This window comes from Gouania willdenowi, chromosome 8 (assembly GCF_900634775.1).
Source record: "Gouania willdenowi chromosome 8, fGouWil2.1, whole genome shotgun sequence".
NCBI lineage: Eukaryota > Metazoa > Chordata > Actinopteri > Blenniiformes > Gobiesocidae > Gouania > Gouania willdenowi.
The window spans coordinates 2,417,817-2,445,535 of record NC_041051.1 but is presented as its reverse complement, the minus strand read 5'-3'; the positions used below and the strand labels follow the sequence as shown (position 1 = coordinate 2,445,535).

The window sequence follows — 27,719 nt, the reverse complement described above, 5'->3', positions numbered from 1 at the left end:
GCCAAGCAGGGCCACCCCGCCAGCCACGGACCGGCAAGCCCGAGTACCGAAGCACCCCCAGCCCGGTACCGCCATCCCACACCAACGGCGCCAGTAGAGCCGCCGACGACCCACGCACCGGCACGAGACACCCCCCCGACGCCAGCGCACCCCGGACGACAGCGGGCCCCAGGCCACCAGCCCCGCCCCGCCCAAGGCTGCGCAGCGCCGCCACGAGCCGCGGCCGGTCCCCGGGCAGATGACAGGAGAGCACGCCCCCGGACACCCAGACCACGGATCCACCCCCGGGACACCCCCGCCCCGGAATGGCGCCCACGGTGCCCGGTGCGCCCAGCCAGCAGACCAGCCAATCCCGACGCGGATCCACCAGGCCAAGAGCCACGCGCCGCGCCCCCGCACACCCACCCAACACGACCCCGGGGGAGGCCCCATAGCACCCCCCACCCCACACCCCTAGCCGTACTGGCCACACCGGAGGGGGGCCCCGCCCGGCCCGTCGCGCAAGCGACATCCCTGGCGAAGGTGCGCCCCAGGGAGCCAAGCCGAGGACCCGGAAGGGCCGACGGAGTAACCCACAGCCACACCCAGCGACCCAGGAGGCAATCGCCGACCCCGGGCAGCAGAGGAGCGGCAGAGGAGCACGCAGGGCCCCAGCCCCGGAGGCCGACCAGATGCGCATGCAAGGGGCAACAGCGCCAAATCAAACAGCCCTGGGACCCTGTGAACACCCAGAAGGAATGCACACCCGCGCCGAGGCAACCAGGCACCCCGGCAACCCTCCCCAGCCAACCTGGCCAAGACTACCCCAGAGGCCTAAGGCGGCCCAGGCCTACAGTTGGACTAGTGCGTTAGTAAAAAGTGGTGCTGGCAGTCGCTTGCAGGCTAGATCATCAGGCTTTAAAAATTTAGATTTAATGCAATTAAAAAAGCATCTCAGCCTTTTAAAGAGCACAGCTGCTCCCGCCCCTTACCTGAGGACCACTTAACTTTTCGAGTGGACTCTCCACACACGGCAGCGTGACCATTGGCATGCCGAGCACCGACTCGGGTCGCTGAGGTTTTGCCAGAGGAGGATGGGGTTGCAACTGCTGGAAGTTGTTAATCACACAAGTAACCTGTAAACAAGATGATCAGAGAAGGTTTAAGTAGGAGGAGGAGAATGAACAGGTGGAGGTTTCACATCTTATTCCCATTCTGTGTTAAGTAGTTTTGTTTAATTATTAATAATGTGTGTGAAAAGCATCTCCTCTGGTCTTCCTCCTGTCATTAACCATTCTTCTCGTCATACCAGGAACACAGCAATGGCACCCCCTGTAGAAAATCCTGCCAGGACATCTGCCCAGTGGTTGCGGTACTCTGCCACTCGGACCACGCCCACGAGCATGGCCAAGCAGAGGAGTGTGAGGCTGATGGTCGGCTTTGTGAGACGCGTGCCTTTAGTCTTGAACACCAGTGTCACGTACATCTACAGGGAAACACAGTGGACAGATCGACTTGATAAAACCAATCTAAAACATAAAATCCTAAATCTGTTCATTTAAAAATCAAGACATTTACTGTGTTTCCGTAAAACATGTTCGCATTTTGCTTCTAGATCCACAGCAAACTGTAAGCTAAAGTTTGTTATAACCCATTTTATTACAATCCTCATTAACGTCATTTTTAAACACAGAACTATTGACCTTATTCACTTTTAAGTGAAGGTTCAATTGTGGGCATAACTTCCTGCGTTGGCAGGAAGTGAGTGGCTAATCTGTATAAATTATGTTTGTAATTGGCATTTTTTTAATGACAAAAATAGCAGAAAACAGGATTTTGAGGATTATTTCAATATACAGTAAGTAGCCTATATACCGCACTTTAGTTGTGAAAGGCCATTTAATGTATTTATGTGTTTATTATGCAGGAAGTTGCAAGTGTGATAGTAAAAAATATTCGTATCAAGTTTCCCAAACATTGCTTTATTTGTGGTGGCCCGCCATGCAATATTTATATGTGAAACCTGATTTTAAAAGTACTCAGATCGGGCCATGCGTGGAATCAACGGAAAGGTTTTCGGGTAGAGACGAAATATCGCTCACGAGAGTCGAAATGCACAATTTTCGGGCCGAAAAAACGTGTTAATTTTGTGTAAAATGTGGTTTTAGTGGACAGGATATATTCCCCCGAGTCCAAATATGTGCTTGGTTTTTGAAGTCTGAAATGGGCCAGCTGGAGGTCCCGGAAGATTGGTACGGAGTATTTTATTTTGAACCCCCCCCTCTTTTCTGTTGTGAATTTTGTTGGTGTGTTGAGGTTTTTGTTGGCGTGTTGCGACTTTTGTTGGTGTGTTGTGTTGTGTGGCCCCTCTGGGCCACCGTACTTTTCCCACTGAAACAAGTACCCAAGTACCCCTGACTGCAGATCGGGACGGATGTCAACACTGCAGGAACAGAATGTTGTGATGATGCGATTAAACACTGTGGTCAGCACACGTGTCTAGAAACAGGCCAACATGTCCATGGAGTGGCTGTAGGTCGAGACGGAGCAAATATATATATATTGCATGAATCAATATTAATGCTTCAGAAATTAAATCAATTAAAAATATTTTTGAAACATTAATATTAATTTATGCAACTGTAAAGTTATAATTTTAGTGAAGTTCGTAACATTCAGAGCCATAAATGCTAAGCTACTAATAAATGGCATCATCATTTCTCTTGGTGTTTACATTGATGTGCATTATTCTTTCACTCCACACACTGTGATGGTAAGCTACTATTGTAGCCAAAGCTGCCACATTAATACTTGGCAATGTGGCTAAAGTGCCTTGCCCAATGACTTAGATAGAGCGGGATACAAACCACCAACCCTTCAGTTATTGGACGACCCACTCCAGCACTGAGCCATGGTTACTCCAAATCATAAAGACTTCTCAGTACAAATATGTGGGCAAACAAGTCCAGAAGTTTAAACAGCTCACACTCATGTTATATGAACCTGTGTCTATATACTGTAAATGTAGCTGGAAACTCATCATGTGCATTAACATTAACTCATGCTGTTTGTAGTGTTAGCCAACATGCTAACCACTTAATGTGTGTCAAGCTGCCAGTTGGGGAGTTCAGTTACTATTAAATCATTTAGTCATTTAGGGGTCTATACTCCCGTCTGGACTTAAGCGCTTTTTTGCGCACCTGCAGTTACGCGCGTCTCTCTTACGCGTATTCTCCAGTCCAGGCTGCTGACACGCCCACCGCGCGTAAGGAGCCAAAAAGCACGTATGTGTGAATGAAGGCGGGATGAAGAAAAGTAGGTGGTGATGTCATTTTTTTTGGGCTGTCTTGAAATCCCGGATCCTGGAGTTTTCCCAACGCTTGTAAATGTCTTTGAAATCTGTGAAAATGATAAAGTTCACTTTTAATTTGAAACGCCTTCATTGATAAACAACATAACAGGTTGATTTGATCAGATTATTGCAGTGTGACTGAGGATCGACTGCATTCTGTCCGAGTCACAGTTAAAATTTCTTTCCTTGTTCATCATCATCATAATAACTGTAATGTGTGACCGAGTTAGATGCTGGAAATATGAGGAAATAATCCGGTCGCAGAGCATCCTGTTTTAATACAGAGGGATGTTTACAGAGAAACAGAACTATTAACTTCCATAATACACAGTTTTAAATATAAATCGTTTAAAGTGACCTGAGCTGAGCCTCATTAAAATATGTGTGGGAACAGTTTGTGTTCCATCCTCATCTGCATATGACAGCTTGTTTCACGGCGTCTGTCAGAGTTTCAATTAATCACGCAGCAGCAGCTGAGTGATCACAGCTGCTGCTGCGCGACGCACGAGTCCGTGTGGCTTCAAATGTAACTAAGTCCATATTTCTAGTGCAATATAATGTTTCACCTTATGGGGGCGCTGCACTTATTCCAGGGTTAGAAGCGCGTAAGAGGAAAAGCACTTACGCACACCGGAGAATGTGCGTAAAGCCAGATTTGAATTAGAACACCCACATTTCAGGGCTGCTCCACCCACAGTGCGTAACTGGGATGAAGGCGCGCAGCGACTGACTTAAGTACAGGGGGAGAATAGCACACAGCCAGAAACAGCGCAGCTTTTTGGACTTGCGCGTATGGGAAAATAGAGCCCTTCGTTACCAAATGTATTAATTCAACTTTATTATTTTTTTTTAGTAATTATTTTTTAATTCAATTATATTTCATTGTATTCATATAAATTTTTAACCTCAGGTGGTAGAGTGGTCGTCTTCTGATTGAGAGGTTGAGGGTTCGATCCTTGGGCCTTGTCCTTGGGCAAGACGCTTTGCTCCCAGTGGTTGGCTAGCACCTTGGATGGCAGCTCAGTCTCACTGGTGTGTGAGTGTGAGTGTGAATGGGAGAACGCTACTACTTCAGTGTGGGGATAAAGCGCTAGTTACCATTATCCAAATATTGCAGTTGCAGTTCCTCCAACCTACCACTGTGTACACTGCCGAGTACACACTTAGAGCTGCGTCCTTGGATGGGAAGGACTTTCGAGCAGACATGACAATGAGTGGGTTGCCAGTGCAGGCGCGTCGTTCTGTGATATACTGCATGGTGGACTGGCAGCCCAACGCTGTGTAGTTTGGTCTACAGGCGGATAAGAAGTGAGGCGTCTGGTTCCCGGTCACAACTTGGCCAGCGTTTGCAAAAATGGTGGTGGTGAAGAGGCCAAAGGCGTAGACACCTTCATGGGTAAAGGAGGAAGAGGTTTGTTAAAGGCATGTGGAGAATACAGCGAAGATAAAAACAGGTGATAATAGGTTTCACTTCCTAAAACAGCCATAACACATTATTATCAGCCAAGGTGTGAAAATGCAACAGAAGCCTTCACCTCAGCTTAGCTCCAGATGCCAATTTGTGAAACTTAATATTCATTAAATCCATGTTGCATTTCCTAGGTTTTATCATCCATTAACAGCTCCACGCTCAACAAAATACAGCAGGTCACGTTCTTACTTTTTGTATGTCATGTTGTTTGGAGCTTTCCCTGGTCACTGTTAGTTTTTCCAGATAAAATCACACACAGGGCGACACAACGGCTCAGTTTTACATGCTTGTAAAGAGCAAAGGGCCTTGTGTACTAGAACACAGTGAGCTCACCAAGGAAGCGTATTATCCGTCGCAGCAGGGGGTTGAAGTAGCAGCAGTCGGCTGTTACAATGGTCTTCTCCTGGGTGCCCTCAGCCTTGGTGAAGAAAGCACACAGCTCTCCGATGAGAATCTGTGTCCAAAGACGAGACATGAGAAAGAAGAAAACAACCAAGCTTTGGTAATGTAATGGACTTTTTAAAATCAGAAACCTCTAAAGGCAAGGGATGCTTTAGTTGATTATTTTTATAAAGTAAAATGTAGCATCCACAAGTTTTGCATGTTTTGTCACTCAACCAAAAGGTCAAGAAAAAGATAGCTGACAGTGCTGTTTCACTTTCAGTTTCAGTGCAGTGTGTTGCATGTGCTACGTCTGCACTGCATGCACTTAATTATCACGCTAATGGAAGTCAGACACCAGATAGTCTCCAGTTCACTTTTCAGTTAAACCAGTCTCCAGTTAAACCGAAGCACAAATCCCACGGGACTTGGTCGATCCCCTAAAGTCGGGCTCTCCTAGTTGCCTGGTGCACTTGCATTGTATTCTGTAAAAGTGCTGCATTGCTCTAATGCAGTTGTTTTCTAGGTTTGTGTATATTTTTGTTTTTGGATCATTTCTACGTTTGGTGATGACTTAAATTCCAATCAGTATTATATGACCAATCCAAAGTCATTTTGTCTGCCATAGATAATAAAATGTAGCTGAGAGACAATGAAAACGTGTTGGCAAGTTCATTTCTTCTACTGTTCACAGTCTGAAGCTGGTGCCTCTTCAAAATGATGAACCCGGAATGAAATTTATTGGTTAAACCATCGATAAAGAGTCTGAAAACACAAAGCTGCAAACAAATTCTCTCCACAAGTGCTCCTCAATAATTCATACTCATGATCTCCATTGTCTGATTGCCAACAGTGGAACCTGCTTTAACAGGGCTTAAGATGTTTTTCCTTTTCCAAATGCTGAACATCGCTTTCTAGTTGTGGTTAACAATGCCAGTGTTTTTTCTTTGACTGATTTAATGAAACCAACAACAAGTGTGTCTGTTGAGTCTCATGCTGCTAACCATTTTCTAACTTCAGACCATTTAAATGAGTTAATAGTATGCAGGAGGCCTGCCAGTGCAGAAGTGCTGTGAAGTGCATGCCCATCCCTGTGATTTCTGCTATTAGGGGAGCACACACCCCACTGGGTGTTCCATGGTATCCCTTAGACCGGCAATATTACTGTGACATCCAAGCTAATGTGGTTCAATCAGTCACCTAAAACCAGAAATGTAATGAGTACTGTTACACTGCATGTAGATAGGGCTGGAACTTTATCGAATTAATTGTAATTGTTCATTACAGAAAAATAATGCCCCAAAAAATTAACGCAGTTAATTGCTTTTTTTTCACACTCCAAACAGTGCGGAACCTTTCTCATTTCACAAGTTTCCAGTATGCCCATAGTACTGATGTACAGACCACAACACAAGAAACGGCTGAACCTGAGGAGAAGTTGTTGCTGTGCTTCGTGGGCGTTAAAAAAACACCAGATGGAAAAAGAAAGCCCAGAAAGAGTTGGCCGATCACTGAAGCTCTTCCACCCTCTGCTAGGACCTGAATGCTAAACACAATGCAGGTGGCAAGGACAATGCTAGCAGTGCAGTGTTCAGCTCAGTGCTGTTATTTATTATGATACGCAAAAAATTATTTGTTTTAGAAAGTTTACAAAATAATCTGGAAAAGCATGAATATAGCTTACCTAAATTTAAGTGTGTACTTTGTGAATAATGCAATCATATTATTCTTCATTCATATTGCATATTATGTTAGCACTCACTGATGAATACACATCATTTCAAGCCCATTGTTGTTTAATGGGCTTGTTGAAGCTTTGAAAAATGTTATCTGTTAACCGCCATCTTCTTTTCACACACAATCACATACCCATAACAAACAACGTTTTTCAAAGCTTTTACATGACTAATCTTTCTTTCAGATTAAAGTAGGGCCCTTAGTGGTTACAGATGATGTGACATTTTGGAAATATGTGATACTGAATGACAATAAATCTTGTTTTAAATACAGAAATCTGTAGTCCGCCTAGAAAAAACAGAGATTTACATCAAATATAAATCCAATTCTCAGTAGAGTAGTAAGCTACAAAGGCACAAATAATTGAACTAATGTATGGACATCAACGGAAGCACATTTGGTGATAACAATAAATGATAGGCCAAAGATACACATGTAAAAAAAAAAGGAAAAAAGTTCAGGTGGAAGCCCACTTTGCCAAAGTGATGCCAAATTTTCCCACAAGTTTGGGAACAAGTGTAACGGCAATATGTCAGTCAAATTGATTCCAATCCATCCCAATTGACCACTAGATGGTGCATTTGCCATTACGCCTGGTACATGCTGTACCAGGCGTAATGGCTATTTTTCATTCCACTCTTTAATGCAGTTGCGCGTGGGTCTTATTCACCAATGCTTTGACCAATCAGAATGCTTGACACAGCATTGTAAAGCTCAGAACCAGGAGAATTCAGTGATATCAAACACTATGGGACCAAGGTTTAGCCCTGGTGAAGAGCTGGATAAATGGGGGACCTTCTATTTTACATTTTACATATGAGCGCTGTGCACTCATTGGATGGATTTCTTGACTGAGGAATGGCCAAATGTCTGTGTTGGCAATGCACAATTTGGATTTATCGAATATATATGAAGTTTTATGCACAGTGGAGCAAATTTTGATAAGAAACAACAAAGGCAAGAAACTATTTGTCACCATTGCTGACTTTTGCTGCGGTGCATTTTCTGATTTTGTGGCGTTGTTTGAAATGTAACATACCCAACCTGTATATCAGTAGAGCCAGCTTGGCCTGTAGTTTTATGTAGCAGTTTCTTGGGATTACAGAGAGTTATAAAATGTGTGATTTCATTCATTCTTTACAACATTTAGACCTGTGAGAGTCACGAAGGCAGGAGCCGGTCTGGTGGGGTTGTAGAGCTATTGAAAAAATGTTGCTTCTTGAGTCAATAATTGTTAGGCGATTAATTTAGATGAATTTATTTCAGTGTCTTAGTAATTAGATTATTTTTTTCAATCTATTCCCACCACTAATAATAGCATATATTTAAAAAACAGCATAAAGGCTGTTTCATTAGGGACAGCTGATTTTTCTATTAGACCCGTCCATCACTTTTTGATGCAGACTTTGAACAATTATTATCAAATGTGTCTGTTTAGACAGAACATTCATGGGTGCAAGAAGAATGCAAACAAGCATTGCCAGACTTTACCATTCCAGTTCAAGTTGTAGAAAATATCAGATTGAGCCATTAAAAAGGTTTGTGTATGTGTGTTGCTTTCACAATCACTGATAAAGAAATGAGGTTTTATAAAAGAAATGTGGATTTGGCTGCAGTCCTTCCATGTACTTCTGCTCAGCTCTGATTATTCTGATCTTCTGTTTGGTGAAGATCGTCTGCCTTGCTAACATGATCTCACAAGGGGGTCGTGGAATTGTGACTGTAATGAATCTATTGTTTTGTGTGCTAGTATTATTTTCCTCTTTTTTGTGCAGCTTAAAACAAAATTCAAACAGATATATTTCAATTGGAATTAATTGTGCGCTAGCCATAACAAACTTTAAGTCCAGTTAGGTTTTAAGCCCTGGGTTTGATAGTTTCTGTAATACTCGGGTTAGGATTTTGAATAATGTTTATTGTTTAGGGTTCAGTGTTTGGTGGTTCGAGTTTAGGACTGAGTTTTATGGTTTCTTACTAAGGTTCGGATCAAGGTAAAGGTAGATTGAAATTTGTTCCAAGCAGCATGAATGAAATGAGGATATTGTGGGGTTTTATTGTGCGTGTTTTTTTTTTTGTTTTGTTTTTTTGTTGTTGCTGTAGGCCTTGCCACAAGAGTCACGTTAGATACTTTTATCGGCAGGAGTCAATATTTTCAAAATCTCTGAGTTAGTAAAGCTTAGACATTTTGTACTCAATCAAAGCTACAATCTTTAGGGTTACAGTATGTGTTTATTCCAAAGTGCACTGAGAGACTCCGCCAAGCACAATATACCATCTTTGCCAGGTTTGGAACTTCTCTGGATCAGTGATCCTAATTATGGTACCATGATCATTCAAACTTTAAAGGCTTGGAAGAAATGTATATCCCCATTAATAACGATACAGTAGGTCCAACTGGAGGGGCATCCAATTTTTTCCCTTTTGAAAATCACAATGAAAGGCGCAATCCAGATTTGATCTGGATGAAACTCGATGGGGAAATTGAGGAACCAACCCGACCTAACTGACAGAAGTTTCATACAGATCAGTCACTCAACTGTGAAAATATTATAATTATTTTTATTTTTTACTAATGGGTAGAGATGAGATATTTTTTTTATTTCTGAAACTGATTCTGAATCTTTACAATGATTCAAATCACCTCCAAAATTTGATGGAATTTTCCATGGATTGGCAGAGATAATGTGTTATTTTGAATTAGTTTTACAGCTGAGAATGTTGATAATCCAATCACAGACACACACTTCATTCTGATAATCCATTTAGAAACAAGGGAGGAAACACTGACGTCCATGCTTTAGGGAAAGCTTCCCTTAGAGAAAATTAAATCAAACCCACAAACTTTTTTAAACATTGTTTTTTTTTTTCTTTACTTGTGAACTCCAGCAGATGCTACTCGGTAATTTTGCTTCACATTCTGCCTCAACTCTGAAACCAAGTCTGTCACCTTCCAGGTGTCAACAGCAAGCGTGAAACTAACCGCAAGAGTGAAGGCAAATTGAAGTGTCATGAGATAAGAGAGGAATGTATTTTGTAAGGTAGAGACAGGAAAAGGGAATTGGGAGACATGTGTGGAGGCCATTCATGTGAATATTGTGGCACATTTTTTCAGCAAAAATCTATAAATTCTATCCCTGCTGTAGTGGTGAATTTCTTAAAAGATTCTGTTCTAAACAGAAGAATAGCTGATAATTGTAACCTTTATAATTTAAAAGGCAGCACGTCTACACACGTAGCAAAAATGACTCCAAAATCCACTTTTCTGTGTTGAACAAAGCGGCTGGAAGTCTCTGCTCTGTGTGTCGTAAGTAATCAGATCTTGATCTGTGTCAGTGGATGTATTAGTCAGATGTGAATGTGCATTCACAACAACACTCTTGATGAACAGAAAGCTTTCGAACAGCAGAAGAAGATATAATTGGTTGTTAAATGGATGACAAATATAATGTAATTGTCAAAACCTGTGAATACACAGAACTCCAGGAGGTAAATAAAGGATGATTACAAGAAAATGAATAAAGATGAGCATGTGTCCACAAATAACATTTTTCAGTGTATTGTTTCTTCATGTAATGTTTATTCCAAACCTGTGAATTAAAAGGCAGCCCATACTCTAATATGTCCCCTGTAGTTTCTGGAGAAAGAAAGTTACTTTTAGCTCCTGCTTCAACGTTTCATGCAGTTTTCATTCCAGCTGATTGATGACATATGTTGCGTTGACAATGATGTCAGTGGGAGAGAAGGCAAAATACAAGTAAAGTCAATCAAACACAGTGTTGAAATTTTTTCTTGAAGCAAATATATATATATATATATATATATATATATATATATATATATATACAGTATATATCGTTTGCTTTTTCTAGTTGCCAAATGTTAATTAGCATATACTGTGTAGTGGCAGAGAAAGCTTCTTTTAGAAATAAATTAACACACATGGTAATGAAAACATAATTGCTGTTGAGGTGTAGAAATAAACCCCAAAATGTTTAGTTTATTCTACGGCTCATCATAAGTGGGTATACACAAAAAGACAATCAATTTTAAATCATGTAAGATTATCCCATAAAATTTAAATGTGGTCTGAAGTGTGTTAAAAGTGCATTTGTCCTGATGATTGGCCCCCAAAATGAGTCCGGCCGACAATTGTAAATATCAAACTTCATGACCAAAACTCTACGGCCCTGTTTACACGAGAACGTTTTTTGTTACATTTTGGTGATTCATTTACACGGCAACAACGTTTTGGTGATTGAAAATGAAACTTTATAAAAACGGGCTCCAGAGTGGAAGTTTTTCAAAACGTTACCCCCTCCTTGTCCATGTAAACCATTGACTGTAAAAAGAATGGACGGGACAAGCTCCTCCAAAAGTGAAGCTTTTATTTTTAGAGCTCCCCCTGCTGACTGGCTGCAGTATAGGTCATAAATATTAACAGATGGGATGTGGGTGAAACTGTAATGTTAAAATACTCGTCACATAATTATTTTCCAAACCTAAACTCTGCTGTGATCATTAGTTATTATCACCCTACATTGTGTTCAAGTGCTCATTGTTCTGTAAAGTTTGTTTTAAATAAGTTATTTGAGGTTGAAAAACAGGATTTTACATCATATGTGATTATGATTGACAGCCGTTGATCTTGCATAGCTCTCTTTGGGAATAATAGTTACGTCGTGAAGGAAAGCTGAGACGCCATTTAACTAAATATTAGAGTGTAAATATATGGTGGTTTAGTACTAACCTCTGTGATCTGAACAAGACGTTGGTAGTATTTCCAGTGGGAAAGATACGCATGTTCTTGTCGTAGCTGGGCTGCTTAAGTCATCAGGGCAGTACACTAAATGGGTGGGGCGTGTTACCAGGGCTCCTCCCACCAGACCCTACTGTAGACTCTGGCTCCAAATGATGCCAAATTTGCAAGATGGAAGCGCCCCTAAGCGACATATTTTGGCTTCAAGAAAGTTTGAGTGGGAACAGTTACAGTACACGCCCACTGGTGTAAACAGGGGTTGCAGAGCCTCAGACGCTAGTTTTAATCGGAACTACAAAGTTAGACCCAGCCCGTAGCCTTCAGAATACAGGCTGAACCAGAATAAAGCCGATCTTGAAACATTACCTGACGTTCATTCACTGTGCAGCGTTTGAGTCCACGTTAAAAAGATCAAATTAAGCCCAACCCTGGGTTCGATCAAATAGCTCTCAGTAGGAGTTCAGCACAGTGATTGTGGTCAGAATCTGATGCAGATATGAAATATGTCTCCACTGATCCAAGTGATGGTGAAGTAAATCAACACTTTGTTGGAGAAGTTCAGTTAAATTCCAAAGAGTGATGCACACAAACACTTTTACTTGTGATTGGCAAAAGTACGTCTGCGTGTGCGCTTATTTTGGTGCTTTGTTAGAACTCATGAAATGTTTGGCTTGGAGAAAGATCGGTTGTGGGAAAGAATCATTACAGTATGTTTCTGGTGTGTCATGTTAAGCTTATTGGAGCAAACCACATACAGTAGGACAACGTAAATGTTTTCAAAGTCTTTGGGAGTTTTGGGGCAAATATAAGTAAGAATGAAATAAAAACACTTCTATGCATCCGTCTACAGGACTCCACATCCCACAATGCCAGTGACGGCAGTCAGGGTAGGCAGTGCCTACCCAAGGGTGAATTGATATTTTGATTATTAGTTTTAAATTTTAAAATAATTATAAATGTATTAATTTTCAATTTCCGACAATATTCCGACCTATAAGTTTGAAAGTGTCAGCATTTTGTGCATTTCATGGCCTAAATGACTAAAAACCTGGTACGGCACAGACGCTGCACAATCTCACTCCGCTGTAAGGCAGGAGGAGGCCACACCCTCTCCCAAAAGGACATGGCTGCTCTGCCTCTGTTCCCATAGCGTGTTTATATGTGTTTGTGCTCACTGAGGCTGTTGTGAGTTGTTGTTCTTGTCATTTTCACCGTGTTTCTGTGTTTCCAAAACAAACAAAGGATGCGCTGCTGCCATGTCATGATATATCTTGTTGGGAGAGTATGGAGGCTATATCAAATAATTGTTTGTTTTTTTAATGGTGTTTTATCATGTTTATTTTGTTGCCAGCCGAAACATATGAAATTGTCATTGGTGTCGACATTGGTGGTCCCGATTTGCAACGCCCTGCCTACCCAACCGTAGTGCTCACGGCACATCACTGCACAATGCAATTCACCAAACGTTTCCAACAATGTCAATAAACTGTGTTCACAGTGGAGATAAAAACAAACTTTTGAGCCACAATTTCAATCTTTTACATCTTTTCTGATGAAATTATTTTTGATTTATTGATCCATGAGGCCTCCTGTCTTCATCTGATTTACATTCCCTGTGTCTGATGGTTTATTTCTTGACCTTTGATGTTTGATGAGGCTGGGGTTACATTTACACTTTTCGCATTGTGTCTTGGGAAATTAACTTTTTGGGGCAGGTGTGAAAGTACACTTTCTATGGGACTGCAGATGCCTATTAGCTTCAAGCTAAAATCATGTAATATGCATCAAATGGAAACATTTATGCTTGTTACTGTAATTAATTTTGAGTTTTTATTCAACCCGTTTGGACCAGCAATCTGGCCCAATTCTCATTTCTCCCCAACACCGGTGAATAAACTCAGTCTCTGTCCTGCAGTTTGGGATTAGATGCTGCACTTGTCTTAACCAATAAGGATTACTGCCACTTATACCAACATGTGCCTCTCACCAAAGGTTTGAAACCTGCAGCGACAGGAAACCATTGCCTTAAAATTACAGACAAAATAATAAGAGGGGGAGAGCCATTCAAAAACAGCTGAATGAGTTATGTGGTTAAGTAAGAAGAGATCATGGTATTTTTATTTTCTATTTTTGCCACAGAGTGAATAAATATAACCTAAATGAAACGTACAGCAATGGAAAGCTGCACAAATCTTACAGCATCCACAAACCTGGTATGGCAACCAGTTTATCCAAACATGCTACTGTTGTGAAGTGATTCCACGTGCAGACTTTTTGTTAAAGCAATCTAAAATCTCCTAAAACACATGCTGTTTTTAAACGGAGCACAGACCATGAATAATGTCTATCAGCCTTACTAATTCCTTTCTGTGCAAATTATCCTTTCTTTTCATGTACATTTGCAGACTGGAAGGATAAGCGCTCCTTCCGTTACTGCCTTTCTCCTCTCTTTATCTGGCTCTGTTTGAAGATCCATTTTTGCTGCTCAGTCATGCTCCTAGAATATCCATTTCTATGTGTATGTATAATATCTATCCCTGCACGATCCTTTTTGTTATTCAAGTTTGTCACAAAACCCTTTTACAAGCTCTCAATGCATTCTTGTCTGGTAAATATACAAGTTATGTTACAACAAGTAGCAGTTTTTTCTTTCTCTAAACATATTCTAAATTTCCACAGCACTGAGTGAGAATCTCTGTAATTTGAGGCCAGTCTCTTCAACCCTTTGGCTACAGAAGAGAAGACCAAATAATTGAATCTGTTAAAATTGTTTTCAGGCTTGTCTTTTGTACTCACTTTGGCCTTTACTGTGTGTGGCGGTATACTGGTGTCTATCAGAGCTTACACCGACACAAGGCGGGGGTACACCCTAGGGAAGACATCAATCTGTCTCCAACACAACAGCCAATCATAGCCACATACTCATTAACTCCTACTAGCAAATTAGAGACTCCAGAAAACCTAAGATACAAAATCAGAGGAGGTCCTAATCATTAGACCATTGCATTGACCTAATTTCATAAGATGAAAATTATGAAAATCCATCATTATTTATTTGAATGCATATTATTTTAAAAAAAAAAATGCTAATTCTCTCATCATAGGTGAAATTTCAAAAATTCTGCAAAAATGATTCCAAGATAGAACAAAAACAAACACACTGTCTGACTGACTGTCGCCATTCTGTGTCAAAACACTCAACTAAAGAGTGACAGAGGCTAATTGGGAAATGCTTTATACCTGAGTGAAACACAGGTCATCTCAGCACACACACACACACACACACTGATAAGACAGGGTGTGAACTAAGACCACAAGCAGGTATACCTGAAAGCACAGAAAAACACATGAAGACAAGACCAACTGGAAACTTTAGGTTATTTACATAACCCCGGTTCTATGAGCAATATGAGTGATATGTCTCACTATGGGGATGCATCCTCCACCTGCAGCCCTCAGAAGGAATTTCTCAATCTGTCTGTCCGCCAGTGACACTCCTACCTCCTATAAAAGGAGTAGGCAGACAGACACTCTTCATTCAAAATAAGCACCTCTTCTTACTCGTTCGAGCAAGAAGGGTTGTCTGGAGAGACATCTCACTCATATTACTCATAGAACCGGGGTTATGTAAATAACCTAAAGTTCTATTTCATAATATTTCATGAGATGTCTCACTATGGGATGTGGTAGCTAAACGTCTAGCATGTAAAAGCGGACAAACGTGAGGGGCGAAATCCAACTCGTCGCCGCACAAATGTCCTGGACTGACACTCCCCTGAACAAAGCCCAGGATGTGGCGCGATCCTGAGTCGAGTGTGCGTGCAGACTCTTAGGCAGCCGCAGACCCAGATAATAGCCTCCACAACCCAGTCTGACAGGTGTTGCTAAGTAACAGGCTTCCCCTTACAGGGATTAGCCCAGGAGACTAACAGCTGATTGCTCCTCCTGAGGCTCCTTGCTCATGTTCATATAAGTGTACACCGCACAAACCGGCAGACCAACAGGTCAATGGGAGAACATGAGCCCACTACCTCTGGCACAAAGGCTGGGTTGGGCTTGAAAATGATCCTCACATCGCCCAGGAAGAGCTGAGCGCATGGATGAAAACGCATGGATGTCACTGACTCACCTAGCTGATGCCAGAGCCAGTAACAACACAGCCTTCAAAGAGGAAAACTTCAGGCCCGTCTCCCCCAGCAGTTCAAAAGGAGGACGTTTAAGTCCCTCCAGAACCACAGCCAGATCCCACGGTGCTATCAGTGGTCTGGACACGGGTAAGAGCTTTCACACTGGAAAAGGCTTTGCGCTCAATCAGGTCCTGCAGGAATGACAAAATCACTCCCACCGGGCACTGAAAGGGGATGTGTCTGGAGACACCATCCCTCAAATATTCTCCACTTGCAATCATAAAGAAATCTAGTGAAGGATACTTGAGCACTCTGTATAGTAGAAATCACGCTCTGTGAGAGTCCCATGGCTGACAGATTGAGCCACTCAGGGGCCAAGCCCACAGCACCCAGGTGCTTGGGTGTGGGTGAAAAATTGTACCCCTTGCATGCTGCAGCGGGAGCTGCCAGGGACGAGCACGCAGCAACTGGTAAATTTCCGCCAGCTAGTGCATGGCAGCCCAATGTGGAGCCACCAGGATCAGTGCATGGCCGTGCTCCCTCACCCTGGACAGAATAGGGGGTGTCAGGGCCAACGAGGGGAATGCGTAAAGAAGCACGCGCGGCCAATCGTGCGCTAGTGTGTCTACTCCGAGGGGGTCCACCGTCTGTAATGGGCCCACAACAGTTGCACCACCTGGGGTTCTAACCTCCATTCCTTGTATATCGCCGCACCCCTGGACAACAGGTCTGCGCCCATGATCAGCATCCCCGGGACGTGCGTCACCCGCAATGAGAGGAGACGATTACAACTCTACAGGATCAGTTTGCGTGCCAGAAAATGTAACCAGCGAGAATGCACCCTGCCCTGGCGATTGACGTACGCCATGGTTGTGGTGGACCTCACCCGAGCCCGTCAGGCTGACGTCTGTGGAGACCACCTTTCTGAACATAACGGTGCCCATAGGTTCAGAGGCGCACAGCCGTGCCGCACACTGGCATAATCAACACTCTCCTTGCGCCATGACTCACAGGACTCAGCCCATGTGAAGCCACCCACAGCTGGATGTGGAGGACAGCGAGGATGGTCAAAGCCATCAACCCGAGTAACCGAAGACAAAATCTGAATTGAACAGGTTTGCTTGGTCGAAATAGCGCGAGGCATGCCCTGAACGTCCTCACCCGCTCCACCGAGTGCAGAGACAGTCTCAGGAAGATTATTTCCTGGGTAGGGGACAACATGCTCTTTTTCGCGATTATCATGAACCCTTGATCGGATAGGTGATGTAACACAATATGCGTGTGCGCTCTGGCCTCCGTCTCCGATTGTGCCAAGAGTAGTCAATCGTCCAGATATGTGACCAGGTGAAGATACATCCCCATAGTGAAGCATCTAACAAAATATTATGTAATAGAACCAAACGCTACAAATAAAACAAGGCAGATTCATAACATTGACTAAAGAAAGATCCTTCAACCCAGAAATGGAAAAACCATGTCAGAAGATGAATGAACTATTTTTATCAGGAAGCTTCAATGGGAAAGGTTTTGCCTCGTCAATCAGTGGCACTTCTTATCTTTTCCTTAATCTGAATTTTTCTTCAGATAAATTGTCAGAGCTTGTCAATGATCAAAGAGAAAAAAAGGGTTCCAGAGTTTTTGATCTGTAGAAGCTCCTGCTGTGAATGCAGAATGAGAATTCTGTCTGTGTGAAGCATGATAGTCCACAGGCGACACAGGAACCACAGAACATCTCTGCTCTCGACCTGAGTGAAAAATCTTTCAAGGCTAAGAGGCAGAAAAGTCAACAAATGCTCAGTTTAATCGTATTTCACAGGAAAGGGGCGACTTCAGACGGATAACACAAAGTCTATCTCTGAAGCTGCGTTCTCTGCATAATCAGTCGGCTGATGCAAAAACCACCTGAGGCTTCGTGGAGCAACGAGCACAGCAGAGGGTTCGACTACAGAGAGTGACAGAGGGAGCAGTGGTGATGGATGGGAGGGCAACAGAATCAACAGGGAGAATACTGATGATACAAGGACCAGATTTATGTAATTATACAAGTTTATGCAGACATAATGATCACCATCACAAACTGGTAATCTGTTAGATTTATGTATGAGATATCAACACTACTGACCCTTTACCTCATCACTTCATAACCTCTCTTGCAATGAGGGATTAACCATATTTACACATTTGATCTCCCCTGTCCTGAAATCCTACGACCTTTTGTCTCATTTATTTAACATGTTTAATTTACAGCTTTAGCTTCAGGAGCAGGAGTCAGAGACACATAACCCAAAAATAGCTTTTAGCCCTCACATATGCTCTAATGCGCAGTAGTGTTTGTATCAGCATGAAGACCACCCTGCCATCTGTCTCATTAACATGGACTGGCAGCATACATGCTGAAATTATAATTGTGTAGTTGTTTTTTTTAACATGATATGAGAATATAAAATCACAAACCTAACTGTAAATGTCCTCTAAGCCCCAGCCAATTTTCTCCAAAAATCACATACCCATAACAAATAATGTTTTTCTAAGTTTCTACATGACCTACATGGGTAATTATTGTTCAGATTGAAGTAGGACCCTTAGTGCTTACACATGATGTGAAAATTTGCAAATATATGATATTGAGTGAAAATAAATCATGTTTTAAATACAAAAATCTGTAGTCCGCCCCAAAAAATAACTAGAGATTTAAATCAAATATAAAGTCAATTCTCATTAGGGAAGGCTAAAAAAGCAGGAATAATTGAACTAATGTATGGATATCAACTGCAGCAAGTTTGGTGATAATAATAAACAATAACCCAAAGATACATAGCTTTCTGTACAAAAAAGTTCAAAGCCCACTTTGCCACAACTGTGCCAAAGTTTTCCACAAGTTTGGAAACAAGTGTGTAACTGTAATATGTCAGTCAAATTGATTCCAATCATTATTAGTCTTATCTTGATAACAAAGTGTTGCAATTTGGCTTTAAATAAACACATATCGTTTCTGTTGTGCCATGCGTAACGTATTTTTTTTATTTCGTGGTGTTGTATTCGGTACGTAACATACACATCCTGTATATCAGTGGATTTACCTCAGCCTGTAGTTTCACGTGGGCTCTTGTTATAGAGATCTGTGTTTATTTTGTGACTCAAAGCAGTGGAAAAAGGCAGAGTTTACTGAGTTGTTGACTTTTCCCTCTTTGAACATAATGGCCTGGTGTGTGTGCTGTGGTCTTTTGTTCTAGTAGTTAGTTCGAGTAGTGACTTGCGATCATATATTATCTTACAGCTAAAACGTATGGTAGCTGCCAGTGCAGCCGCAGCCATCAGAGGCGCAGCTCACTAATTCTCCTTTTGCACAATTTTTCATTGTTAAGTTGTTTGATATGCTTGATTTGAATATTTGTATTAATTAGATAGTTGGTTTAGTGTTTTGTTAATATAAAAAAGTTATTTATAAAGTATTTTTTATTTATACATTTATAGTGTTTTATTTAGAACTATTTATTTTGTATTTTTCATTTATTTTGTGGGTCATATTGTTAAAAATGTTCAAAAATTAACAGATTGATGTTCATTTTTTTCCAATTGATTTTAAAAAAGGAAGGTATTGATAAAGTACCAGATTGATAAGAGTCGTAGTATAGTAGTATACCCATCCCCAATGTTGAAGAGGTAAAGCCACAGATTTGTTTGCTTTATTGTTGTAATTTGTGCTTTAAAATGTTTATTTTATATTTATTTAAAGTTTAAATAAATTTGAAATATGTTATTATGAAACAGATTGATTTATTGCTTGTGTTCATTGAAAAATGCATGACAAGAGGCCCTTGAAAAAAATAATTGCATATTAAATTGCAATCGTAATATTGAGGAAAAAAATCACAATTAGATTATTTTCCAAAATCGTTCATCCCTATAAAGACCGTAAATATTTAAAGTCTTGGCCTATTCATATGAAACACAATAGAGCTAGAAACAACTAGAATGTGACCTACAGCCTTATGACATGACAAGACACACAATCTCTTTCTTTTTGTTTCTATTTGTTTATTCTCTTTTAATTAAAGCTCACAGCACAAAGCTGGCATGCATTGGGATTGGTAACCTTTTAACATGGTGACCAGTAAAATTGTAGAAACAATAACTAAGCACAAAAACAATCCAGGGAAATGTATCATTTTCAACTGCCGTCAATATGACGGTGGCGGAGGCTCCGATCAGATCTGCTATTGTTTTTAGCTGCTAGCTAGCAACATTTCTACTGTGAATGTCTCTACAAAAACCACTTCTAAACCTAAAACTTCTACAGTGCACATTTCAGAGCAGGAATCTGATCTGTATGAGCCACAGCCATACGCTGGTGTCACATACTGAGTTTGTGTTGCTGTTTGTAATAGATGACCAGTGACCATACTGTATTACTGTATGGTATGGTACCACTCTATATGCTAGCTTAACTTGTCATTGCTGGCGTCAATGGGGATTTTGCCGATAAGTTTTTTAAAAGCCGGTGATTCCACTAATGTCAGAGGCTGCATATCCTCTACCACACACTCTTCACCAGTCTCCTCACTTCTCTTGGTTCACGTAACACGGCAGACAGAGAGAAACTTCATTTCTGCTGCTTTGTCCGACTCTTTTCCACACTTTCGTCCTCTGCTCTCTTTCTCTTCACCTGCTTCTCTCTCTGTCAACTTGGTGTTAGCGTGGCACTGGTCCCGGTGTTTCTTCAACTTACTGCTGCTGTTTTTCACATCTCAGGTTAAAATACATTGTAACGTGCGTTACTGAGATTTGTAATGGGTATAATATTCCTGAAATTTTATGTTTTTGCGATACAGCAAAAAGTAATACATGACTATAATTGTGTTACTTAAGTATCACGTTTCTCCCATACTACTGACAGTCACTCCTACAGCAGAAAGAATGAACTGTAACAGCCACTGAACATCACGGTGAACTGAATGTTCAGAAATCAGCTTTAGATAATGTGTGAAAGTGATGCTTTCACAGCTTTAATAACAGGATGGATGCGTTATGGTCCGTGTGCAGTACGGTGTGTGGTCGTGGAGGGAAATTACCTGGGAGAGACTGACAGCAGAAGTCATACATCTGTTGAATATTTGTTTTTATTTATATATAAAATAATATTGCTGATTGTATAAATAAAAATAAAATACTGGTAAAAAAAATGTATGTCTGGGGAGAGGTGTTGGCTCGTATGCATTCATGGTGGGAAGAGCAAATAAACAATCAAAAAAAGGTTTAAAATATAAGACACAGCCAGTTTTTAATAGTAGATAGTAGCTGCTACAAATCTATATTCTAACTGCAAGTATTAACCTTAGGGTGCGATTGTTAAGGCAAACAAAGACCTTTTGTCAACAGTGTATAAAAAGCTGATCCTCATTTTTATGAACTTGTAAAAAAAGAAATTGCATTGAGAGTGGAGGTTCAAATTTACTGCATTAATTCAGTCTGGATTCCCCAATCTTTTTACCTCACTCTAGTGCCTTATGTGATTCTGCCATCTTTACTTCACGCATGTGAGTCAGACCAGAGCACTGCTGAAATGTGACATTTGTTCCCTCTTACTAAACACTCATGTGGCTTTTACCTCACCTGACTGCACTCAGATACAAACTTTACTTCCTGGAGCAGGATACGCTACACCTGAGAGGAGTTTTGATAGCTTCATGTCAGCTCTGCAGCAAACAATGTGAGAAGGTCTATCAGTTTGCAGAGGGTGTGTTAATTGGGAGCTCTGATAAATATAGGTGCATAGAAAGGTCATAAAGGGCAAAACTGGAGGTGTTTGAAAGGGAGGGAGAGGTGCTAATGATGTTGGAAACATCCTTGGAGGAGCTTCGAAGGGAAAAGGCATAAACATGTAAGGGTTGTTAATAATTTAAGGACATCACAATGTTACAAACAAGATCATAAAAGCTTGAGAACATTAAACCCAATGGCGAAAGCCAGAATTACACAGAAAAGAGGGGGAGAGGATAACAAATTTAAGGTAAGAACACAAAGCTCAGGGTGGCTGAGATGCTTTGTAAGACAGATGTAGGAAAGATGATCAAAAACGGACATGAAAAAAAAAACAAATGTGCAAAGGAGAAAATCTACATCAGATCAAAAGAGAGACTCACACAGAGAGCGATGATGCATTTGTAAACAAGTGTCAGACCACATCTTAGCTGGGTAAGTTCATTCACCCCAGGCTACATTGGCTTATAAGCTCCATTAGGCAAACTTTCAGTATAGCCTCACAATGAACCGAACTGGGACACGTGTTCCGTGTTCATATGAAAAATTATCAGCATTATCGTAGATATTAGGCTGGCTGTTGTCAGAAGTCATAATACAATGAACAACATTAACTTTGAACAGCCATGAGATTATTGTACATATTTTTATTCCAGGTCAGTTAGAATTCCTTTAATGTTTTATCTGTTTTTTGTTTTTTTTGGTGATGCCAATATTTATTGACGTAGCTTTTGGAACTCTTTATGAAGACAAGTCACACACAAGTCAAAATAGAGCAAATACATCATGAATGTGAGTGCTGAAGTTCTAAATACATAAATTTGCCCTTTAAGGTGTAAAACGTATTGAAGCCTAGCCAGGATACCCAGTGTAAGTGTTCCTATAAATGACCAAAACCAGATCAACTAAGCAAGTATTGGTTAAACTGAGAAAAAAACTTACTATGACCAGAACCTAACCTTTAACATTGAAGGCTGAAACAAAACTGATCCACGTAACCAACTAAGAACAAAACCACATCCACATGACCCATAAACATCTTTAAGAAATGTATTGTTCTTCTAAAAGAGTCTCATTCTATTCTCCTGGCTCCCTATTACTTTCCTGCAGAAAATGGTGAAGAATGCTGCTATCATGTTTGGACAATACATTCTTCAATGTCTTCACAATAGGAGACTAGTTCAGGAGATACATCTCTTTTGTTCAGTTTTTGGTCTGATGAAAGAACATGTTCTAAACTTTGCTCTCTCACAACAATACACTGTTGTCTTTGACATCTCTGTACTGTTTAACACAACATAAAAATGGCACTTTATTCAAAGTAGCAAACACCAAAGGGACACACCAAACCTACTTGAGTTATTAAACCACTCTGAGGGTGTGCTCACACTGGCAACTGGGGCCGTTCCATGCTCACAGCAGGAATCCCCCCCTCCCTGTCCGTTTTCTGACACGGTAGGACGGACGTGATCACCAGCTCCACTCGGTTCCCACAGAGAAACACATCATCACGTTAATTTATGACACACGTATGGCGTTACGTCACCATTAAGCGACTCTGGGTTTGTTGTTGACAGTACATTCTGTTAATTTCATATTTTCTGTTGCGTTGGGTAACTATAAACCAAGATTTACCCAGACACGTGCACTTTACACGGACTGGGTTTCCCAGGGCCCCTGAACGCATCACGTTAATTTAAATGACTAACTCTGCTCATATTTGCTCCATCGGTGAAATTCCACCAGTTTATGAAAGATAATAAGTTGCTCTTTACAGCCAGTGTCGGTACATTGCGGTAATTTTACTCACACGTAACGGAAACATTAAAGATGCTGCTTTGTTTTGACAAAATCAACACAAGGAACAGAGAGAACCAAGTGAGTGAGAAAGAAAGAGATTAAAACAGACCAAATAACGGTGGATTCATTAAAAATGAAAGACTCTCTTGATAAAAACCACCATGAATGGAGGATCAAATGGATTTAAAAACAAAGGAGGAAACTGAGCCTATAAAGGTAAGATCAGTTTAATTTCTGGATCAATAAATGTCGTTCTGATTTTGTGGAGCTAGTGTACATTAATATAAGTGTAAATAGATGCTTTTAATGTGTGAGACAGTGTTTGTGTGTTTGTTTAAACTCTGTGTGTGTGTGTGTGTGTGTGTGTGTGTCTGTGTCCATCTGATCATATTTATCTCCATCACTTTCAGTTTTCCTTTTGATGAACATGACATTATCTAACTCTTCTTTTATTTCTTCTTCTTTAAGTCCATACAGAGTGGACACGCCCCTCCCTGGACATTAAAACCATGAGCTGATCCTAGTTTCCATCATCAGGTTTAGACCCATCACTTCTACAGACAACAGACAGAATAAAGCTCAGAGTCAACATGGGATGCACTTATTTATTGAAATGTATATTAAATGATTATTTAATTATCTGGAATTTTATTTTTTAGGAGATGTTTTTAATTGTTTCAATAATTTAGAGACTTAAGGAACAGATTGTTATAATGCATAATAAAGGTGATTTACTTGAGTCATCACTAATTTCAGATTGTTTTTAAGTCTTTGTATAAAAATACTTTAACAGGACAACAATGATGTGCAGAGCTGCAGTAATGTTGGCTTCATTCTACAGACTTCTGACACCGCTATCATTGCGGAATGCGGATGTTTATGTGCCGTAAAGCGTCGCGCGGTACCAACGTCATCACATTTTGCTCGCGGGTCGAGTCGAGTTGTGCGTGCGCAGTTTGTAGTTTGGACCACCTCTTCTAGCAGGACCATCGGGCCGTTAACCCCCCCTGTGGTGCAGTTCACACCTACGCAGGCCAGACAATGGCCCCCCATGGTTTCACACATGCACAGAGCTGGTTAGGAACGGCCCTGGTTGCCAGTGTGAGTACACCCTGAAATACAGAGGCACGTTTACACCCGGGTGGTGGGAATGCATGCACACACACACACACACACACACACACACACACACACACACACACACACACACACACACACACACACACACACACACACACACACCAATATTATGAGTTTGTGTATAAAAAAATCCACACACGTAAAATACGTTTATTGTCACAAATGTTGGGAAAAAAAATGTATAGACTTATATTTACACATAAAATTACAGCTGCAAACTTGTAATCCAACATTTATTCACATGTTTTTTAATTACTTGCGTAAATGATCGTTTACAGCCACAACTCTCCAGTTATAACTTCTCTAATCTACCGCTACACAAACACAAACTACTTTTCTCGTGTGAATCTGCGTTGCCAGAGTTTTGCAACACATTTAGCGACACTTCTGTAGCAAAACTGATTCATGCTCGAAGAAATGGCCCCTCCCCTCCCCACTCCCCCATGTGTGGGATTGACCAATCAGAGGATTTGGAGACAGTGGGTGTGTCTTTTTAGTGCCGCAGCCAGTGATATGACCTAAACAGTCATTTTTCTTCACTGTAAAGGCAGAATGCTGAAATTTACCTCCACAGATTGTTAGAAAAAGGTTGTTAGAGTTATTTATGAACACAAATAGTGATGGAGAGTTTTTCTCCTTGTTTATATTTAGGTTAACACTATGTATGAGGATCTAGAGCTGACAGCTGATGCAGTGGTCAAGCGGTTCATGTATTTTACAAAATCTACAATCTGTATAATGTTACGAAGCAATAAAACAATGAAGATGTATGTGAACTGTCTCATAAAAAGGAAGATTTTGTAAAATACATTAACCGGGGGAATCCGTTTCACGCAATAGCAAACTTCATTTGTAATAGCCATTCAACCCTTAGAGGGCAGTAACTCTGACATCTTACAACTAAATACGCAAAATTAAAATACTTTTACTAAAATGTTAATAGTTAGATTAGGATCAATCAACAGCACTAAGTAATACATATGTATTCAGCAGAAAAAGGTGCGTTTGGGGTTTAGTTACTCTTTAAGTATATCAGTTTTTATACTTAATACTTTAATTAGGGTTATTGTTTATCATTCAAGCCAAAGTTTTTAGTTGTTTTGTTACATGGGGTAGTGTACATGGTGTAGTACACATACTGTAGTATACATGGCATAGTGTACATGGTGTAGTACACATACTGTAGTATACATAGCGTAGTATACATGGCGTAGTATACATACTATAGTATACATGGTGTAGTATACATACTATAGTATACATGGTGTAGTATACATGGTGTAGTATATATACTGTAGTATACATGGTGTAGTATACATGGTGTAGAATACATACTGTAGTGTACATGGTGTTGTATACATGGTGTAGTATACATACTGTAGTATACATGGCATAGTATACATGGTGTAGTACACATACTGTAGTATACATGGCGTAGTATACACGGTGTAGTATACATACTGTAGTATACATGGTGTAGTATACATGGTGTAGTCTACATGGTGTAGTATATATACTGTAGTATACATGGCGTAGTATACATGGTGTAGTATACATACTGTAGTATACATGGTGTAGTATACATACTGTAGTATACATGATGTAGTATACATGGTATAGTATACATGGTGTAGTATACATGGTGTAGTATACATACTGTAGTATACATGGCGTAGAATACATACTGTAGTATACATGGCGTAGTATGCATGGTGTAGTATACATGGTGTAGTATATATATACTGTAGTATACATGGTGTTGTGTACACAGTGTAGTATGCATGGTGTAGTATACATGTAGTATACATGTAGTATACATACTGTAGTATACATGGTGTAGTATACATGTAGTATACATACTGTATTATACACGGTGTAGTATACATACTGTAGTATACATGGTGTAGTATGCATGGTGTAGTATACATGGTGTAGTATACATACTGTAGTATACATGGTGTAGTATACATGACATAGTATACATACTGTAGTATACATGGTGTAGTATACATGTAGTATACATACTGTAGTATACATGGTGTAGTATACATACTGTAGTATACATGATGTAGTATACATGGTGTAGTATGCATGGTGTAGTATACATGGTGTAGTATACATGGTGTAGTATGCATGGTGTAGTATACATGTACTATACGTACTGTAGTATACATGGTGTAGTATACATACTGTAGTATACATGGTGTAGTATACATGGTGTAGTATACATGTACTATACGTACTGTTGTATACATGGTGTAGTATACATGGTGTAGTATACATGTACTATACGTACTGTTGTATAAATGGTGTAGTATACATGGTGTAGTATACATACTGTAGTATACATGGTGTAGTATACATGGTGTAGTATACATACTGTAGTATACATGGTGTAGTATACATGGTGTAGTATACATACTGTAGTATACATGGTGTAGTATACATGGTGTAGTATACATACTGTAGTATACATGGTGTAGTATGCATGGTGTAGTATACATGGTGTAGTATACATGTACTATACGTACTGTTGTATACATGGCGTAGTATACATGGTGTAGTATACATGTACTATACGTACTGTTGTATACATGGTGTAGTATACATGGTGTAGTATACATGGTGTAGTATACATGGTGTAGTATACATGGTGTAGTATACATGTACTATACGTACTGTAGTATACATGGTGTAGTATACATGGTGTAGTATACATACTGTAATATACATGGTGTAGTATACATGGTGTAGTATACATACTGTAGTATACATGGTGTAGTATACATGGTGTAGTATACATACTGTAGTATACATGGTGTAGTATACATGGTGTAGTATACATACTGTAATATACATGGTGTAGTATACATGGTGTAGTATACATACTGTAGTATACATGGTGTAGTATACATGGTGTAGTATACATACTGTACTATACATGGTGTAGTATGCATGGTGTAGTATACATGTACTATATGTACTGTAGTATACATGGTGTAGTATACATGGTGTAGTATACATGTACTATACGTACTGTAGTATACATGGTGTAGTATACATACTGTAGTATACATGGTGTAGTATACATACTGTAGTATACATGGTGTAGTATACATGTACTATACGTACTGTAGTATACATGGTGTAGTATACATACTGTAGTATACATGGTGTAGTATACATGTACTATACGTACTGTAGTATACATGGTGT

At 40.3% G+C, this 27,719-nt stretch overlaps 1 protein-coding gene and 1 long non-coding RNA gene across 4 annotated transcripts in view; both read right to left on the bottom strand.

Annotated features, from left to right (window-relative positions):
• Nucleotides 1-27,719, bottom strand: part of plppr2a (phospholipid phosphatase related 2a) — a 77,709-nt gene that overhangs the window by 9,134 nt on the left and 40,856 nt on the right. For 2 of the 3 annotated variants that reach the window (XM_028455573.1, XM_028455574.1), the window contains exons 4-7: nt 5,136-5,256; nt 4,469-4,719; nt 1,289-1,465; nt 972-1,115 (exon numbers count right to left, since the gene is read on the bottom strand). In XM_028455573.1, the coding sequence (XP_028311374.1) occupies nt 972-1,115; nt 1,289-1,465; nt 4,469-4,719; nt 5,136-5,256 (693 nt within the window). The remainder of the gene's footprint in view (nt 1-971; nt 1,116-1,288; nt 1,466-4,468; nt 4,720-5,135; nt 5,257-27,719) is intronic. The other variant, XM_028455572.1, reaches the window with a different exon arrangement.
• Nucleotides 7,117-18,556, bottom strand: LOC114468590 (uncharacterized). Its single transcript, XR_003674655.1, has 3 exons — nt 18,488-18,556; nt 18,087-18,096; nt 7,117-7,208 (listed from the first exon to the last, which is right to left on the bottom strand). It is a non-coding gene; the product is annotated as an uncharacterized LOC114468590 (long non-coding RNA).